At 35.0% G+C, this 20,982-nt stretch overlaps 1 protein-coding gene across 1 annotated transcript; it reads right to left on the bottom strand.

Moving 5' to 3' along the window:
- Positions 1–62: 62 nt before the first annotated feature.
- On the bottom strand, positions 63–19,933 carry fam50a (family with sequence similarity 50 member A). Its single transcript, XM_052105845.1, has 13 exons — positions 19,691–19,933; positions 17,116–17,200; positions 16,789–16,888; positions 13,821–14,005; positions 13,536–13,615; positions 6,676–6,742; positions 6,389–6,450; positions 6,098–6,174; positions 4,179–4,233; positions 1,901–1,949; positions 1,670–1,740; positions 1,299–1,409; positions 63–456 (listed from the first exon to the last, which is right to left on the bottom strand). Exons 1-13 carry the CDS (start codon positions 19,799–19,801, stop codon positions 448–450), a joined length of 1,062 nt encoding a protein of 353 aa, XP_051961805.1. The 5' UTR covers positions 19,802–19,933; the 3' UTR covers positions 63–447.
- Positions 19,934–20,982: the final 1,049 nt, after the last annotated feature.

Below are 20,982 nucleotides of genomic sequence, written 5' to 3'. Positions count from 1 at the left end.
CTAGAAATGAAATGTGCAATTAAATGTTTCAAGTGGAAACTATGAAAAATGTATGAGGAATTTATTTTTGAACAAGCTTTAATGCAATGACAGGCATGATGAATAAAATACTGAGAAAGATCCTATTTACAATCATGAACATGAATAGAATCCATACAGGTTGCACATTGCTTTACCAAAAAAAACATGAGGTTAAGCTTGTTTCATCTACTTGCTACAACAAGTGCAAGATCAGACTATGAGCCAATGACAAAAAGTACACAAATCTTCATCTGCCTCAATTTAGGTTGTAGCGTCGCCTATTTACAATGAAAGCATGCAACAAAGATCCAGACACTAGACATTTCTACGCAAGATAGCAGACTCTGTATGCTGTCTGGTGTAATTAAAATCAAAATATAAAACAACAAGATGTTTCTGCGTATCCTGTGACTGTAGAGTGCCAGCTCACCGAATCTGAAACGAAATACAATACATTGATGAAAACATGAAAATGATGCCTAAACATGCTATGAAACCAACCAAAAGACATATTTGTAACTTCAGTAGATCCAAAACAGTGTCTTGATTTAATTTGTATGTTGCATCTACATCTTGTTATAATCTTTTGAAAACCTTCTTAGCCAGTCTTGGAGAACGTAAGTTTTTGGTTTTGCATTACTGACTGTATTTGTGATTTTACACATCAAGGTTCAAGGGTTGCTTTGATTTGGTTCTGCCACTGTGCATGTAGTTTAGTCTGAGATTTTGATTTACATTTTTACCTAAAATGCATATAACACCACTTACAGAGTGTAGAGATATTAAATATAAAAATATAAGGTCTTTAAAGGGATAGGTTTCCCACAAATGAAAATTCTCTCATCATTTAATCAACATCATGTCACTCGAAACACAAATTATGTTTCAAAATGAATTCTCGCAAAACACAGGCTGGTGATTTCGTGTGTGAAAGAAAAGTGGTGACACCGCCTGCTCTGCTTCTTGTGCAATGACAACACTTAAACTCACACAAAGCTATCATATGGCTTCAGAAGACTTGGGATAAATTACAAAAGGTGAATGGACTAGTTGTAAAGTTCTGTTTTGTCTTTTTTGGACCTTGACAGTCAGTTCTCGGTCTACTTTTGTTGTCTGGAAAAGAACAGCATGGACATTCATGCCTAACATTATGTTCCATGGAAGAAGTCAAATGAGTCACATGAGAGTGAGCAGATGATGACAGAGTAGTCACTTTTTGGATAACCGACTCCTTTAAGGATCATAAACTAACTGGGGACCTGTCTGCAGATACTCACAGTGTATTTGTCCCATTTCTTTTCGGGGTCGTAAGGCTCCCAGCGGCTGGCAGGGAAGATGTGTTTATTTTTCTCATACCAGCTCCTCAGCACCACTTTTCCTGCATGAGACTTAAACACAAATCAACAAGACATTCAGTTTTGTGTTAAGACTTCATTCTATTTTTACATACCTTTACATATGTAGATGAGATATTCTTTAGCATCCTTGTTCATTTTATTTCATTCTCAAGAATTATATCCAATACCCATCTATCCCTAAATAAGCCCATAAAGTGGGCTTTTCTCGGCCAGAATAAGCTGCAATGTGGTACAGACTTTCTGCCCATAGTTATGTGACTATAACTGGCGTACCTTTAACATCTCCTTACCTCGTCTTTTTCAACTGTGGCATCGTTCACCAGCCGAATATCTTCGTGCACATCAAAATTGAAGAGCGGCCCTGAAGAGAGATGAAGATATACACTAAATATAATCACCGTTTTGTTATCTTAATAATATCAGAGCAGAGTCTTGTGTCTGCAATATATCTGGGACATACAGCAAATCTGTTAAACTAAATGTTGTGCAATTCAGTGCCAAAATAGGAAGGAGGAGCTTACCACTTTTGCCTCTTGCCTTTGTCACGATGAAATCATAAAAACTGTGGTGCTGGAGGAGAAGCCGATAATTAGTGTTTTTAGTCATTGAGAAATTGCGCTTGACAGGGCAAATGTACTATAAACCATGATTTAAGAGTGGTATACAGCCTGCTGTCATAATTAGGGTAATTCCACAACATTTATGATCCATTCAAAATTGCATCTTTTACCAGTTCCGATCACATATCTGCGTGATAAATGAACATCGTGTCATTCTGTACTGGATTTGGGCTTGTAAAAACTAAATGGGTAAAGTTTGATGTTGGGACTTGACAAAGCCTTTTCTGAAAGACAAAGTGCTAGCTAGACAGTCAGTCCATAAATAGAGAGAGCACAAGCAACTTAAAAGCAGATCTTTTGTGGGTTTGTTTCAATTAGAATTTTTTGACAGAATTTGAACTAACAATCATTCAATTTCAGAGACTATTTATTTATAAATAAATATATTTATAAAAATTGTTTTTAACGGATTGGAAGGTTGGTCCAAATTGGAACGCCCAACCAAGGAGCTCTAGCACCCAACGGATGTAGACAGGAAGTCCCACATTACAGGTAAAAGAGCCAATCACCTTTTAGATACAGACATCGCCTGTCAATCAACTCGAGAACACACATGCGCATTTACTGTACACAAAGTGGCTTTTTATCGTAATATGAGGTATTTTTTGGGCTGTGTGAGACATCACTCCACCCCATCTCACAAAAAATAAATAAAAATCAGTGCTGGTTTTTTGTGCTCGGTTTGTGCCGTTACAACAAACGCTGTAACTATTTCCCTTTCTTATATATAGCATTAATGTTTTTGGGAGTGGTGACGTCATTCTCCACCCCATGTTGTCTAAATCGCTCCAAACAGGTTCCTGACTCATTGCTTTAAAATATTTGAAATTCCAAACCGGTGTCATTCGTTTGTGATCAATTTGTGCCGTTAAAATTAACAATCTATTTCCATTCCTTAGAAATAACAAATAAGATTCTGGGCTGTGACGACACTTTCCACCCCATGTCGTCCAAATCACTCCCAAGCCAGTGTCATTCGTTTGTGCCATTAAAATGAACAGTTTATCTGTTTCCCCTTCCATAGAAATAACAGATTTAATTCGGGGCAGTGACATCTCTCTCCACCCCATGTCGTCTGAATCGCTCCAAACAGGTTCCTGACTCATTGCTTTAAAATATTTGAAATATAATTTTAAAAACACACATCACCGGTCACTGCCTCACCATTTATGCAGCTTTCTCTGAGAACTGAAAGCAGAGATGACCCAAATCAGAAGATCAAAAGCTTTATCCATCTCAATTTCTTATGAAACTGTTTATCCATATTCTATCATCATCGTTGCATAATGCAATAACCATTTTGAACATACTGACTGTATTATATCAAGTAACACTAACTAATTGAGCAAATGGGTATTATAACACAGTCGCCTCAACAATATATTCACTGAGGTAAAGTTGAACAAACTCCTAAAACATTATGGTAATAAACGAGATGTAATACTTGGTTCAGCGATGAACCAGAGCACAAACAACATTATATTAAGTACCAATATACACAAGGTGAATTCAAACCAGTGCTACACACACACAAATACAGGGCATATGTGATCTGGATTTGAAGCTTGAAGTTACTGCCAATGATCAAACTGCCAATATTAAAAAAAACAATGACAGCAACAGTTCTGTTATTTCTATGGAATGGAAATAGATAAAGTGTTTATTTTAAACGACACCAATTGATCACAAACGAATGACACCGGTTTGGAGCAATTTAGACAACATGGCGTGGAGAATGACGTCACCGCTCCCAAAAACATTAAAGCTATCTAAAAGAAGGGAAATAGTTGCAGCTTTTGTTTTAACGGCACAAATCGAGCACAAACGACCAGCACTGGTTTGGAGCGATTGGAGCGAGATGGGGTGGAGTGTGATGTCACACAGCCCAAAAAAAGAATGCTTAATACCTCAAAACACCAAACTAGCATAAACATACATTTTTCACGGCACAAATCAGCACAAATTAAGACAGAAGTCTTATAGGTTTGGAACAACATGAGGGTGAGTAAATGATAACAGAATTTTCTTTTTGGGGGGTTAACTAAAAGCAGGAATTAAAGAGTTAAAAGCATGTCAAATATTTAAGAGGACATTACGTAATAACATTTTCATGAGTGAACAGCTCTGATATTTGTATCTTTTTCTGCCTGTAGATGAATAATTATTTGTGGAAACTTACATGTGGGATGATTAAATCCTCCTTAATATACATTAAATGCTCCACTCCTGCTGACCTAAAGGAGACACAAACAGGGCTTTGACATTATCTAAGAGTACAAAAGAGAATCATAAAAATATCTGTAACATAAGTTTCCTTTGTGAACCATGACGAGCTGCGACCTGATAATAAGTGGTCGACCGGTATGGGGTTTTTAAATGGCCGCTGCCAATATCCAGAGAGCAGGGTGGCCGATAGGCTGATACAATGCCGATATATCACACAATTTAATACAGTACAAGTTAAAAATACAATTGCTAAAAACAAATGAACTCTTATTTAGCACTAGATTTACTTTTACACTAAACATTAACTTTGTAAAAAAAGAATCTTTAAAAAACAAGATTGTATTTTAAAATGGTAGATAGCAGTTTCTGTTTAGTCATCAAATTTGAGTAATTTATTTGCACATGAAGAACCGATCATGTATTAGGAAGGATATAACAGTACACACAGTAGTCCAGCAACCATGGACAGCATGTCAACATTACCAATCGCATTTTATCCAAAAATACAGAATCAAACCAATTGTACATACAGTGCAATCGTGCGTAACATGATGGCATGTAAAAAAAACAAAAACAAACTGTGATTGGTCATTTACATGTCTCAGGTGCTTAACATGCAAGCAGGTGATTCTCAGAGCCCTCACGGCCCAAAGAAAAGAATCAGCCAAACGGGAAAACGTATCAGCCAATACCGATAATTACAAAATTCAGAATATCGTCCGATTTATCGGCCTTGGCAATATATCGGTCGACCACTACTGAGAGTTCATTTTAACACTGACTGCACATATGAAATGTAACAAACCCTGACTTGCTTCCATGCATTTAAAACGAAAGAAGTCAATCTGAATTAGACTCGCCACTTATTCAATATTTACTCTCAGCAAAACAAATGTTGCACATTTTGTTTTTATTTACTGAATGGAGAAATAAACATTTTAAATGACCCCCACTGCATATAAATTACGAATTTAAACACTGAAATGATACTCAACAAAGTTGAGTTAATTGCATTAATTTGGAGCTGTCATTTAACAAATGAAGTGTCAATACTTTGGATGGTTTTTATTTACAAAGTGATAATATTTTGGTGAAAACAGCTAAATGAAGTAGCATTTAAACAGTATAGAATGTACAATTGAAAACACTTCCTTTTTCGTACAAAAATAGATTAAGTAAGGGAACTGTAATACTTTCTGTACTATTTGCATCTGCCCAAAATGTTTTACAGCTACTGAGGGGATCTGATCAAAAAGTTCCATATTTCGCATATTATTTGAACTGAATGGGAGTGATTGGCAGGGTTGCAACAATGTTTTTTCTGATTAAAATTATAATGCGCACACAAAAATGTAATATATCAGACATTTGATTACTTTTCATATTAATGTCATATGACAGGTATACAACACATTTATTATAAATTATACAATTCAAATTATATCAATGATATGTTATATTGGCTCAATTTGCTAACATTAATGCATTAAATATCATGAACTTACAATAAACTATTTGTGTTCACAGCATTTAGTAAACTTGATTAATGTTAGTTTATAAAAATACAATCATTCATTGTTCGTTCATAATGCATTAACTAATGTTAATGTTTTTTATTTACAAAGTGAATGCTTTGGTGAAAACAACAAAATTCAGATATTATTGTAGGCCGTGTATAGCCTAACGATTAAACATCCTGGATGTTTAATCATCAGGCTATACACGGCCTACATTAATAATATCTGATTTAAAGTCCTTGAAAAATATCTATTTGTTACCAAAAAGGGCTGTAAATAATTCTGCATTTACCAACTGTAGCATGACTAACACTAATAAAGTGTGTTAATAGTGGATGCCAATGAATGTATTTACCTCAACTCACTGAAGTCTTTCCTCAAAACCTCCAGGGCTCTTTGGAGAAACTGTTGAATTGTGTTTCCTTTCTTCATCTACATGAACACCACACACAAACACACACGCACGCACGCACACACACACACACACACACACACACACACACACACACCCCTGAGTGGATTTTCCAATGCATTGCCTGCATCAGAACACGTTTGAATAATTTGCACTCACTTCAGACGTAAAAACAAAGTAACAAATTACGTGTGGCATGCAGTTTTCCTAACTTAGAAAATTGGTGCCCTGTACCTTGACAGTTTTTCGATGCCCTGAGCCATCCCAGTAGCTGAAAGTGATTTCGATCTCTTCACCTGAAGAAAAAAAAACAAAAAAAGACCAGAAGAACAGGTTTTGTACCATCAAAGCTGAAAAGGTTAAAAATAAACATAAGCTGGTTAAGAGTATTTGGCACCATACAAGACCACACAGGTCAACATTATTTTAAGATTAAGTTAAAATGTGATGGCACTCTTGGTTCAACAATATCACACACAAAATAATTTCCACAGCAACACCTTCAAATCTTCATATCTTACTTTTGATTTTCTCCTGTTTTCTCTCCCATTCCTGCCTAAGCTCCTCTCTCAAACGATTCTCTTCTTCCTGAAACACACATTTTACAAACAGATAAAAAAATATTAGTGGTCGACCGATATGGGGTTTTTAATGGCCGATGCAGATAACCAGAGGGCAGGGTGGCCGATATATCACAATTGAATATAGTAAATAACAAAATCATAAGATTGCTAAAAAACAAAAAACTCTTATTTAGCACTATATTTACTCAATTTCACACAAAACTAAAAAATAATTTTTATTTTAAATGGTAGATTTTAAATCAGACAAATTTAAATTTATTTGCACATGAAGAAATTGTTAATATGGAAAAAGGAAATAGCAGTACAAATCAATTGTACATACAGTGCATAGTGAATAAGACATTTACTTATAGCACACATGAAGCGCTTTTACCTTGGACTGCATCGAAAACGAAGGCAGCTGATTTGCTACCTTACTGCTACTTAATGGCTTTACTGGCAGCTGTTTTGAATGAATGGAACTCTTAAGCAAACTGGTTGCTGAAGTTAAAATAACAGAAAGAGAGGAACTTTTGATCCTGAAGTTTTTATTCCGACTAATATAATACACACTTCAGAGGAAGATATTAGATGATCACTCGACGGGAAGAAAACGCTGGATTTTCATGAGGTTCGTGAATGACATTTGTTTAAATGAGACCTCTGCATATTTGCAGACGGTATATAATACAAGTTTTATTCGTATTTGCCATTTATCATTAGAAAAGTTACAGAGAACTGTTGAGGAGAGACTGTTAGAATACGTGCTTTAGAGGTAAATAAATGTGTTATACCGGATGCTGGATCTGCTCAAGTTTTGTGAGTTTTTTTTATTACATCTGTTTAAACAAGATATGCACATATTTGCAGACGGTGTATTATATAATTTTTTTTTATATTTGCCTTTTAATCATTAGACAAGACAAGAAGTTACAGGGAGCAGTTGAGGATAGAGAGGGAGAATGAAACCAGAGTTGCTGCAGAAATCAAATTTAAGATTTTAAGACCTTTTTCAAGACTTGAACAAATAAAATTAATACTGTATCCCCATATCAAAACAATCCCAAACAATCTCAAAATAAATCAAGTAATCACAGACTCTGCAGGGGCACACATTCAACATGGTCTTAACAATGCTTATCAGTAAAGGTTAGGATATATGCAAGTTTAAAATCCTAAAATAAATGTTTCACGCAAATATCACATTAAAATTGGTTTACGTGCCATTACATAAATGGATACAAATTAGAGGCCAACTGATATTGGATTGTGCTGATTCAATAATGTGTTAAAAGAAAACCAGTTAATCTGCCAATAGTTTTTTTTTTTTTTTATTGGTAGCCTATATTAAACTTTTAAAAGGGGCATTCAGTAGTTTTCTAGCTAGCATTAGCATTGCTCTTCTTCATATACTTTAAGTACCGATAGAGGCTTGGCTCTGATATTCTGACCATTTTAATGACACTGGTCTATTGTAGTAACACAATGGAACGCAACAACAAAATTAACTGTGACTAGCCTCAGTCCCTTCACATGCAAGCAGGCGCTCACAAGAGAAAAAAATAAATATATATATATATATATATATATATATATCGGCCAAACAGGGGGAATAAATAAATAAATAAATAAATAAATCGTAGATATATCGGTCGACCACAATTTTTTTTTTTTTTTTTACTTTGATTGCAACAGAACAGAATTTAGACTCATCCATTAGTATGTAAAAACAAAAGATATTCAGCATGATTTAACATCGTACATCCATAGTAGAAGTGCAAATAAAGTCTAAATAACAAATTAATTTGGACCTGTCTGATCTAAGGATCTTAGTAACATGCTTCATTGAGATTTTATTTAAAGCAGCCAAGGAAAAAAAACTATAAAATACAGCTGCAAGCGGCAAATCGGGGGCCAAGCACATACAGAAAAATTATAACAATAATTTGATTTGACAGGAAAGATCCTGTGGAACCATAACTCAAACCATAACTGCCTTCAGAGGGATGACAGTATTTTCACTGTTCACTTACAAATTCATTCATGTTTTATTGTAGGTAAATTCAATATTTAAACCACCTCAGCTGCAAGTTTAAGTTAATCCATAACTGAGATTTAAATCAGAGTTTAAAGTAATGGAGCAACAGGATTAAAATGAATTCAGATTTACAGTGAAATTTAAATCAGGATCAAAACGATGATTTAAATGTAACCCTGATTATTTTTAAACAAAGTTTAAAGTTTGGTGCAACAGAATTATCAGATAAACCTTGATTTAATCTAAATGTAAGATTAATCCTGGTTGGTGCAACCCAACCTTAATCTACCTTTAATTTGATTTAAAATTATGTGGCTCCATCTGGTGGACAAACAGTACTGCCTTTTATGCCTATGAAAGATTAAAAAGTGCAAAATTTAAACATTTTCATGTAATATTTGCCTTTTTTTTTTTTTGCCAATGTGTGAACGGCTTGTAATTTCAACTTAAAAAATGTTTGCCAAGTTTGCCTATTAAAGCCTGTAGACTGATTTTCATGCAAAGGGAGTGGGTTGCTTTTGCCAGGAAAATCCAAAGGATGTGACGTTTTTGTGCACTCCCGAGATCCTTGCCTCAGTAATGGCTTCTCTTCCGCTATTCAACAGTGACAACAAACTGCAACACTAGGTAAAGTTATCTTAGAGATGGAATCCAGCAAACGTGCGTCTCCCAGCACAACACCGACTCCTACACAAACTCTTAGTAAGCCAAAAAAAATGTACATATCTACTGGACCCCATCTGGCTAAGTGGAATGTGATATTTGTCAAGCGAAAACTAGAGTGAACATCGGCAGGGCATTTAATTCTTGGAGGAACCTTCGTTTGGTGTTAGGATCAAAACAGACCATGAATTGGCGTTCTTCTTATTGAACAGGTAAGCTTAACTGCAAAGCATGTGAAATATAGTGCAATGAGGATTGATCGGTGTAATTTTAGCCAACTTGATCTTGCATGCTAACGCTGATGAATTGCAAGCTACCTTGCTTCGTAACTTTCAAATTCTTTCAACGATCTTCTCTTTATACTAAAAGTCAGGTATGATGATTTACCTTAACGGACAATGTTAATCTGTAATTATTCTGCAAGGTAAACTACAATAACACATGAAACGAATGCTAGACAATGTTCAAAATAATGCAAAAAGACCCATTCATTAGTGTAACGTAACTTTGTTGTACAGATAATATATACAATCTATTATTAAACAATAGTGCATCGATATATCAAAATGACAGTGATGAAATCACATCAATACAGAATTGTCTCAACATATTTATAATGTACAGTCTATTTTATAAACAGTTACTGTCATCCATCGCTAGATTTAATTCTGTCACATGGAGTTGATGTTGATAATATAGAAATTCTGCAGCGGAGCGTCTCAGATCATTACCTCGTCTCTTGTATGCTGCGATCAGCTAATGTTACTCAATGTACACCACGCTATTGTTCATGTAGAACTATTCTTTCAACCACTAAAGAGAGCTTCACTAATAATCTTCCAGATCTAACTCATACACTCAATAAACCCCAAAGCCCAGAAGAACTTGATGAAATAACAGAAAATATAAATACAGACATCTCTAGCACTCTTGATAGTGTAGCCCCCCCTTCGATTAAAGAAAATTAAAGAAATAAGCCCTGCACCATGGTACAATGATCACACCCATGCTCTCAAGAGAGCAGCTCGGAAAATGGAGCGCAAGTGGAGGAATACAAAATTAGAAGTGTTTCGTGGTTCATGGAAGGATAGTGTCTGTAGCTACAGACAGGCACTAAAAGCTGCCAGGTCAGCATATTTCAGCAAACTCATAGAAAATAACCACAACAATCCTAGGTGTTTATTCAGTAACTGTGGCTAAATTGGTTAAGAATAAAGCCTCGACAGAACCAGATATTACGTGGCAGCACAAGAATAATGACTTTATGAATTTCTTTACAGATACAATTTAAATAATCAGAAATAAAATTGGAATTATGCAATCATCTGCCATAGCACCTCATGGTGTCTCAGAATTTTTCTCATGTGCAAATTCAATCCTTCTCTGTCATAGGTAATGAAGAGCTAACAAAACTTATCGAAACATCAATAGCCACATCATGTATGTTAGATCCTATACCAAATAACCTGTTTGTTAGATCCTATACCAAATAACCTGTAATTTCAGAACATCTTCTTAATATTATTAACTCGCTATCCTTAGGACATGTACCAAGAAACTTTAATATGGCAGTTATCAAACTGCTTATTAAGAAGCCACAACTTGATCCTGGAGAACTGGCTAATTATAGACCGATTTCAAATCTCCCGTTTATGTTGAAAATACAAGAAAAGGAAGTATCCTCCCAAATATGTTCATTTCTACAAAGAAATAGTATATATGAACAATATCATTCTGGATTTAGGCCTCATCACAGTACAGAGACTGCACCTATCAGTTACAAATGACTTGCTCTCATCATCTGATCTTGGCTGCATTTAACTTCTAGTGCTTTTAGATCTTAGTGCTGCCTTCGACACAATAGATCACGACATTCTCTTGAAAAGGCTAGAGAATTAGCCATGCATTAGCATGGTTTAGGTCCTATTTAGCAGACTGCTACCACTTTATTGTCTATGTAAATGAGGAATTGTCAAACCAAACAAAAGTAAAGAATGGAGTGCCACATGGGATCAGTTTTAGGGCCTCTGCTTTTCTACTTGTATATGCTTCCCCTGGAAGAAATTATCAGGAATCGTGGAATAAGTTTCCACTGTTAAGCCGATGATACCAACTTTATATTTCTTCAAAACCTGATGAAATTTCCCAATTCTCCAAATTAGCAGAATGTATCAATGAAATAAACGATTGGCTGGACAGAAATTTCCTTCTACAAAAACCTCTAAAAATAAGCCGCTAAAATATAATTTGACTTGATGGATGTACTGTTACGTCATCTTCAACAGAGAAGAAATTAGGTGTTCTATTCTATACCAATCTGTCCTTTGAAATTTTCTAGTGTTTGTGGAACAGCATTCTTCCACTTGAGAAATATTGCTAAATAAAACATTATTAATGCGTTCATGACCTCAAGACTAGATTATTGTAATGCATTAGTGGGAGGATGTCCAGCAAGTTCAATAAATAAACTTGCTGCCAGAGTGCTGACTATAACCAAGAAATATGATCATATTAGCCCAATTTTATCTTCATTACATTGGCTACCCGTTAAATTTCATATTAATTTAAAAATGATGTTAACTACATACAAAGCTTGAGTGATCTAGCTCCACAGTACTTAAGTGATCTTCTGACACGCTATAATCCGTCACATTCATTAAAATCACAAAATTCTGGCTAGTTAATAATTCCAAGAATATCAAAATCCACAAAAGGAGGTAGATCCTTTTCATACTTGGCTCCTAAACTATGGAACAGTCTCCCTAACACTGTTTGTGATACAGACACTCACTCAGTTTTAGTCTAGACTAAAGAATCATCAATTTAGCTAAGCATGCACCTAATCCTTCAACTCACAATTAGGCTACTTTAGTTAGGTCTGCCAGAACTAGAAACATCCATGATCTATAACTCTGCAATAAATTTAATGGCATCTACGACAATATTATTCTAGTTGTTTCCATATCTCAACCTCAGGATTTATATCCCAAGATTACCAGAGCTGGACAGATCCAGCTCCACTCCTGCTTGGTGTTGGACTCCACTGCTACATGTCGCTGAGAGATGATGACAAACTACAGCCGGTGCTAGCCAGACATCACTTCAGTCTTTTGACTTCAGAGGATGAAATTATGCCAAATCCAACTGTAAGATATCAGATACTTCATATGCCACTGCCTGAATCTTGGATTTAGGATGAACCCCACCGAACCTCAACGAAAAGACCTGCAGATTGAACTGCGATGCACCTCATCATTGATCTCTGCCTGCATCACCTTTGTCCAATGATGGACTACACTCTTAAAATGGAATACATAGACTATAATTTTATTGCCAGCAAAAGCCTTCATGTGCCAACTAACGAAAGGACAATGCAGTTAAGTAAACTTCTGCAGTTAATCCAGGATGGTCTTCAAAAACTTTAGACATTAATCTTAAAAGTTCATAAAATAAATATTTTATTTTTAAAACACTGGACCTTAACACTTAATTTACAAATGTAAAACCATGACTTGCACTGCACACAAATAACTAATATTCTTATTATATTCATTCTGGTTAGCCAGAGGGGAACTGGCTCTCACAGTCTGGTTTCTCCCAAGGTTAGATGTTTCTCCATTAACCAACATCTAATGAAGTTTTGTGTTTCTTGCCACAGTCGCCTTCAGCTTGCTCACAGGGGTTTTAAATACAATTAGTATTTAATTTCTATACACATTTTACAATCATATTTAATCAAACTACACAATGATCACTGTAACACATTTTAAATTTTTTTGTTAATGCATTATTTCCTGTAACGCTGCTTTGAAACAATGCATGTTGTGAAAAGCACTTTACAAATAAAAATGAGGACTTCTCCGCAACCACTGCATATTTTTATTTGAGCTATATGTTATGCTAATCAACGGTCCTGTAAAATTGCTTACAGCACCCTAACAAAGAGGTGTTTGGGATTAATTGGGAATATTTAAGAAAACCACACTAGACTTTTCGGCTTCCACTGCAACGGCAATTCTGTTATCTGATTTCATTTCTTTCTCCTCTATTATCTGTAGTCGCTTTCGCATTATTGGCTATACATGTGTTACTACAGAATAAAGAGCAAGATGTGTACCTCTCTGTCCCTGTCTGGCAGGAAACTTGTATCAACATCTGGGTTCTTCCCCAGTTTCTTCTTCTTCTTTAAAGGTAGGCCTGGTAAACATAGTACATATTTTACTATTACAGTAACTGAAAATTGTCATCATTTAGTCACATAAAAGGAGTTATCTAGAAGAATCTCCTTGTGTCTTCCATAAAGGAAAGAAGGTCTTATGAGTTTGGAACAATATGAGGGTGAGTAAATGATGACAGAACTTTCATTTTAAGTAAACTATCCCTTTAAAGAAAAGTCCCATACATATCTCCTCTTCAATTTCCTCTTCCTCCTCATCTTCCTCATCATCCTCCTCCTCCTCCTCGTCTTCCTCCTCGTCGTCGTCATCTTCCTCGTCATCCTCTCCTTCATCTGGATTGAAAGATAAACTTGCAATCTTTCTTTTTTGCTCTTCCTTTCTTTTCTTCTCCTTCTGTTTCTCCAGTTTCCTAAAAAAAACAGACCAAAAGTAAAGGTTTAACATCAAACACTGATTTTAAACAGAACAGAGAAAAACAAATCTATCCATAGGCCAGGATGCAGGAAGGATTCAATGCTGTAATTAGGGCTGCCCCCTAATAGTCAACCAAACATTAGTCGATAAGAAGAGTCTTGGGTGACCAAAATTTGACTGCGAAGTCACGCAGTCAGTGACATGATCGTTTACATGGCTGGTGCATGCGATAATTAATCATTAGTTTCAATTATACGTTCAAACTGACAAAAAACATTATTACCGCTGATTGGATGCTATGGGGTAATTTTCATTAAGCAGGGTTAGGGTTAAGCCTACACAATAAAGCAAGACACCTTGATTTCAAACTTTGATTTTTTTTTTTTTTAACTAAAAATTCTAATGAAACTGGAAAACAATTAAGTGCAAATAAAATTTGTTTGTTCAACTTTTCGAAAATGGCTTTACAACGGTTGTGAAGGGAAACATCTCTCTGGCAAAGAACATACTTCATCTTTGCAATCTCTACCGGTTAGGTATTTCATCGTCTCTCAAGGTCCAATTACATCGGTAACCCCCGGGTTACGGGATCGGTGAATATTCTTGCTTTATTGATTTTGCACTGAAAACAAAATGTATTTATTTAAAAAACTTAAATTATATAATTTTCTAAATTCAAATTGCACTCCAAATGAAACTTTTTTTAATCACGTTATTTTAATTTAGTTTGGAGTGCAATTTGAATTTAGATAAGTATTTATATATATATATATATATATATATATATATATATATATATATATATATATATATATATATATATATATATATTTTAAAAACTATTGTAAAGATGATAATAAATGAAATATTACCATGGTGAACGTGTTTTTGTATTATTTTTAGGGCTGTCAATCGATTACAATTTTTTTATCTAATTAATTACATGGTGTCCCGATTAATTGCATATACAAATATTTAGTGAGAAAGCCCCTCATATAATAATAATAATTCAATATATAAAGAATATAAATATTTATATCAATATATAATTATACATAGTTATCTTTAAATATTTAAAAATTATATATATATATATATATATATATATATATATATATATATATATATAAAATAAAAAATATTCAGATAATTTAAATGCATTATATTCTTGTGGCAGAAGAGTTAATCATTGATAAGACAATAATAATACAAAAAGCGGTTTTAGAATACAATGTATTGTTTACTACCATATTATTGATCATAAGTCAATCTTTGGCACACAGTTCACAGCAATCCATTTCACAAGTGAATTTGTCAATCAGTTAGAGATTTATTATGAGGGCTTGTTTAAGAGGCCGTCAATTTACACCTGCTTCAGACATGCTTGTGTAGCGTCTCGGGTGCATTGCATCATAAACATAAAATGTTAAGTTCTCTGTTTCAAGTTAAATATAGTTTAATACTCAATCTTTAAATACATCTTGAGATCCTTTAGTTCGCATATGCGCTCCAAGTGTTTTGAATGCAAGAATGTAACGTATGTTTGCATTGTTCTTCCTACTGAAGTGTTTTCTTCAATGTATAAACTGTGCGTTGCTCATACAACTGAAATTTCACTTACTGCCCTCTGGAGTAAACAGGTGGTACTACAAGCTTGCATTTCTCAGGAATCTTCCTTATTAGTGCGATTGCGTAATTTTTTTTAACGCGTTATTTTTTGTCAAATGAATCCCACTGAATTAACGCGTTAAATCGACAGCCCTAATTATTTAATATATTTTGTATTATTTTACAGACTGCAGAGTTGTGGTCACAATGAACTGCTCTGTGTAAATAAAGCGAACTGAACTCAAAACACCTCCTGAACTGAGATGTCTGAGGTCTTTTGCAGCACTTATAGAAGATACTTTTCATGCAAACAATTAAAAAAAAAAAATCAGAAGCCAGAAACCTTTTAAGAACCTTTTACATGCACGTGTTACCCGAGACTGCACAACTTTGAACAAACAGCGTGTCATACAAGTGCATAGATGGCTTTTCTGTCATCTGATCTTAATATAATAAAGTGCGTTTCTTCAAGCGCATATCTGTGTGTCAACGGGCAAATTATTTGTAATATTAATTTTATGATAACAATAGCCTAATAATAATTTAATACATTAATGGGAAAACTGGCCAAATATCGTCTTGATATCATCAAAAGCATCAGCTATTAGCAATCACTCTGACCATCGTCGATCCCGGAGATCATCGTCTGTCGGCACAACACTAATGTGCATTTCTCTATAGATTAACAATATGTTCAGACAGTCTCCTTGCATTTTTTCCGACACATTCAGAATCTTACCGCTTTTGTCGGTGTTGCTGCAGCTCGCTTCGTGCGTGCGCTTGTAAAATTTATATTTTAAAGGCTCATTATTATGGTTTAGCGTTTCTCTGTAATGTAGAACAGGTGTTAGCAATGTTACTTATAACATTCTTTATCAGCCCTGAAACTCAAACCATTTTCTGATGCTCCCCAAAATGCTTAAATATAAGTAATGAATATCATAAACCTGCGGCAACTAGTCGACTAATGGCTTAAACTAATGACTACTAGTGACTAGGAAATTCTTTGGTCAGGGGCAGTCCTAGCTGTAATACACAACAACCAAGACTGGAGTCACATAAAAGAGGACTCGGAAAAAGCATTAAACCTCAGTCTGATTCACACTGAGAAAATAAATCAACTGAAGCAAGCGATGAAATGAAAAGGCTCAAGTGTGTGAAATGGCTTACATCTGTAACTCTTTTGATTGCTCTTTCTTGGCAAGCTGTTTCTCACGTTCTTTAACCAGAGCTTCTTGCTTTGCCTTCATGTCATTCAGAGTCACCAGACCTGCATAGATCAACATCAGAAACTTATTTAACATTCAAAATATGTATAACAGGATAAATATGTAACCCCCAAGGGGTTATGTCCTATGCCACTTTGCTTAAACAAAAGGCAAAAAAGAAAATCCAATGAACCTTTCTGGTAAAATATAAGCTGCTCTAAAAAAATTCAAAATATATATGTGATTTTTAGCACATTAATAAGTCATATAATTTCTAATGTCCACTTACCCACAGTGCTGGATTTGAGCTCTTGCTCTACAGCATCATAGTGAGCAGAGAACTTCTTATCAATGTTGGACTTCACCATGTTATCCTGGAATATGGAAGGTGAAGTTCAGTTAAGGGAGATGTTTTGCATTAAGCATGATCTGTCCAGTGTGTTTCAGGCAGCATATTAAGATTTATTTAATTATCTTGGGTAACACTTTATAAATTTTTTTTTACTAACAAACATTACATAATGTTCAACAGATTAGTAGTTGAAGTAGTAGGCCTAACATACTGTACAATAATTGATTGTAATAACAGTTAAGTTTACTCTGACTAATGATCTTTTAAACAATGCAAATGTTTGTTAATCTCTCACAAACAAGTACCATGGATTGACTATAGTAGGTCAAACTATCTGTGGAGGGCCATTTGACAAATAACATGGAAGATTTTTTTTTTTAACATCAAGAATATAGGTTAAAAATCTAAAAATATATTCTTATGTATAAGGTAAAGTTTAAATTTTAGGTACTGTAACTAGTCACAATTTCATGTTTTCACCATTTTAATCACGCAGTGATTTTTTTGCAGTTTACTTTAATAGACCTGAGATGTGACAAATTAATAAAAAAAAATATATATATATATATATATATATATATATATATATATATATATATATATATATATATATATAAAATAATACAAGAATTGGAAAATGTTGTTTAAAATATTTTACATTTAAAAGGATAGTTCACCCAAAATGTATAATTCACTAATTTTCTCACCCTCATGCCATCCTAGATGTGCATGACTTTCTTCTGCTGAACACAAAGATTTTTATAAGAAAATCTCATCTCTGTAGGTCCATACAATGCAAGTGAACGGAAGCCAGAACTTTGAATCTCGAAAAAGCACAAAAAGAGAGCATAAAAGATATCCATAGGACTCCAGTGATTTAATCTGTCTTTAGAAGCGACATGAAACGTGTGGGTGAGAAACAGATCAATATTTAAGTCCGTTTTTACTATACATCTCTACTTTCACTTCCACATTCTTCATGCAAATCGCCACATACCGATCAGGCTGGTTAAAAGTGGAGATTTACAGTAAAAAAAAAAAATTACTCACACCTATCAAATCGCTTCTAAAAACAAGGATTTAATCACTGGAGTCATTTGGATAACTTTTATGCTGCCTTTATGTACTTTTTGGAGCTTCAAAGTTCTGGCCACCATTCACTTTAATTGTATGGACCTACAGAGATGAGATATTCTTCTAAAAATCTTTGTGTTCTGCTGACGAAAGAAAGTCATACACATCTGGGATGGCACTAGAATGAGTAAATAGACCTCAACTACAGCAACGCCATCTTTTAGTTTTGACGGGAATGATAATGAGGCTGTGAGGGACAGACTTACAGTCACTACAATGGGTTAAAAAAACCTCCAGAAACTTTAGCGTGGAAACTGATCAAGAAGAGTTTTACAGCTTTTTACCTTGCGTGCCAATGAAGAGATGTTCATTCCCGTTAAAAAAAAAAACAAAGACAGCGCTACCATGAATAAGGTCTATGATGAGAATATTTTTAATTTTTTTTTGTAAACTATCTCTTAAGATGCATGTTACACTGCAGTCAAGCAGTTTAGGTGAAACTGTGATTATGAAAAATAGTTAGGGGGGCTGCTTTTTATTACACAATTTTTTGTTGTGACAAATATGGTTTCTAAATGTGGTTAGGCTACTGTTTCTTAAAAATACCTAGGATGGGGAGGGCTGGGGTAGCTAAGCGAGTACTGACGCTGACTACCACCCCTGGAGTCACGAGTTTGAATGCAGGGTGTGCTGAGTGACTCCAGCCAGGCCTCCTAAGCAACCAAATTGGCCCGGTTGCTAGGGAAGACAGAGTCACATGGGATAACCTCCTCGTGGTTGTGCAATAATGTGCGATTCTCACTCTCAATGGGGTGCGTGGTAATTTGTACATGGATCATGGAGAGTAGCATGAGCCTCCACATACTGCATGAGTCTCTGCGGTGTCATGCACAATGAGCCACGTGATAAAATGCGCGGACTGACGGTCTCAGAAGCGGAGGCAACTGAGACTTTCCTCCACCACCCGGATTAAGGGGAGTAATCGCGTCATCACGAGGACCTACTAAGTAGTGGTAATTGGGCATTCCAAATTGGAAGAAAAGGGGGTCAAATAATAAATAAATAAAAACTAGGCTAATACATGCATCATTTGATTTAAAGAAAGCATACAGGGCCAAAAAATTAAAGTCATCATAAATAAAGTCATACTACAACACAGTTATAAATACTGTTAATATGTAAGTATTATGGCGATATTCGTAATAAAATGTATTATGAATTGTTAACAGATGTTGACATCTTGACTCTGTGCTGTCTTAAAACGGGGATACAATGACGGTAGACGACATTCCCAATATTATTCTGTAATGCTCTAAATTTCACATAATTTGTATTTCACAACACTACATTGAGAAGTAGTCAGGACACGTGGATGGGCCATTGTCAGTGTGTTTAAAGTAGCATTTGTTTTGAGATGTGTAATGTCTGTGTCTCTTGCCTCTGCGATCTTCTGTTTGAGCTGCTCGAGCTGTTCTCGCTCTCTTTCTCTCTTCTTCATGAGCTGCATCGCTCTGCCCGCTTCACTGGCCGCTCCTTTGTACTGCGCCATTGCAGCTCTTTTTACAGATGTTCGAGAAAAGAAACAAAAACACTTAGAATGCGAGATATCACCCGAATTTAGTCAGTAAACAACTGAGAAACTTCTCGAGAGAAGCAGGCGGTTGTGGGTAATTTAACTGTGACGTCAATCCTGCTTCCGGTTGTTGCCCGCACTTATCTGCACATCAGAGTAGCGCAACAACTGCATTTCTAAAGTAAAAGCCTCTGCAGTCATTTGTCTCAAAACAGGGTCCTTGAAGATACAGCGTGAACTTATTACAGGGACAATCCCCCCGGAGCAACCTGGATTTAAGTGCCTTGCTCAAGGACACAATGGTGGTTGCTGTTGGGATGTGCTTTAGCCCACTACACTAGTGAATAATGAGAGAATTCACATTTTTGGGTGAACTATCCTTTCATGCACACATTATGTTGTAAACAGAAAATGTTGAGGCTGTGGGTGTAGACCTAAATTAAATGATGCAATTGAAACTTTTTAAGCTTAGTTAATTGTGGCGACTGTAATTGTAATGTCGATTTTATTATTATTATTATTATTATTATTATTATTTATTGAAACTTTTTAAGATTAGGTAATTGTGGCAACTGTAATTGTAATGTCGATTTTATTATTATTATTAATTGAAACTTTTCAAGATTAGTTAATTGTGGCAACTGTAATTGTAAAATGATTTTTTTATTTATTAAATTAGTTGTGCAGCTGTACCTGCTGCAACATCAATTTGTAGGTGAAGCTGTAGGGCAAATCAGCTCTTGGGATCCTCATCCTACCCTTCCTATTGGTTGTAATAATGGCAGTTAGGGTGTTTTGTGCTACAACATAAATTACATGCAGTCATACCTAAAACATGAAGGTATTTTAAAGTCGCATTGAAGGAACTATTTTTTTAAAAACATGTTGGCTTCAAAATTCACTTTTGAGGTGTGACTAATTTATGTTGGAGAATTAACGGCCATGTATTATCAAGGCCACAGACCTTATTTTATTTATAAATCCAAAACTTCCATTATACAAAACATAGAAAAATCCTCAGGGAACACATGGAGAATTCTCTTCCAGAGTTTTGTACTACAAACTGAACAGCTCTATTGTTAAATCTGGATCTCAGTATCATATAGTGTAGCATCTATTGGGAAGACTTCGAATGTGCAGAAGATGCTGGATAATCA

The sequence above is a fragment of the Xyrauchen texanus genome, chromosome 35, assembly GCF_025860055.1.
Source record: "Xyrauchen texanus isolate HMW12.3.18 chromosome 35, RBS_HiC_50CHRs, whole genome shotgun sequence".
Classification (NCBI taxonomy): domain Eukaryota; kingdom Metazoa; phylum Chordata; class Actinopteri; order Cypriniformes; family Catostomidae; genus Xyrauchen; species Xyrauchen texanus.
Note: the sequence above shows the minus strand (reverse complement) of the source record. Positions and strands in the feature narration are given on the sequence as shown.

Excerpts from the sequence above, each read along its gene's own strand:
- fam50a (XM_052105845.1), bottom strand. The coding sequence starts at position 19,801 with ATGGCGCAGTACAAAGGAGCGGCCAGTGAAGCGGGCAGAGCGATGCAG. Across the intron at positions 6,175-6,388 it reads GGCATCGAAAAACTGTCAAG|ATGAAGAAAGGAAACACAAT; the intron begins GTACAGGGCACC and ends GTGTTCATGTAG. Across the intron at positions 1,741-1,900 it reads AAAGGCAAGAGGCAAAAGTG|GGCCGCTCTTCAATTTTGAT; the intron begins GTAAGCTCCTCC and ends ATCTCTCTTCAG.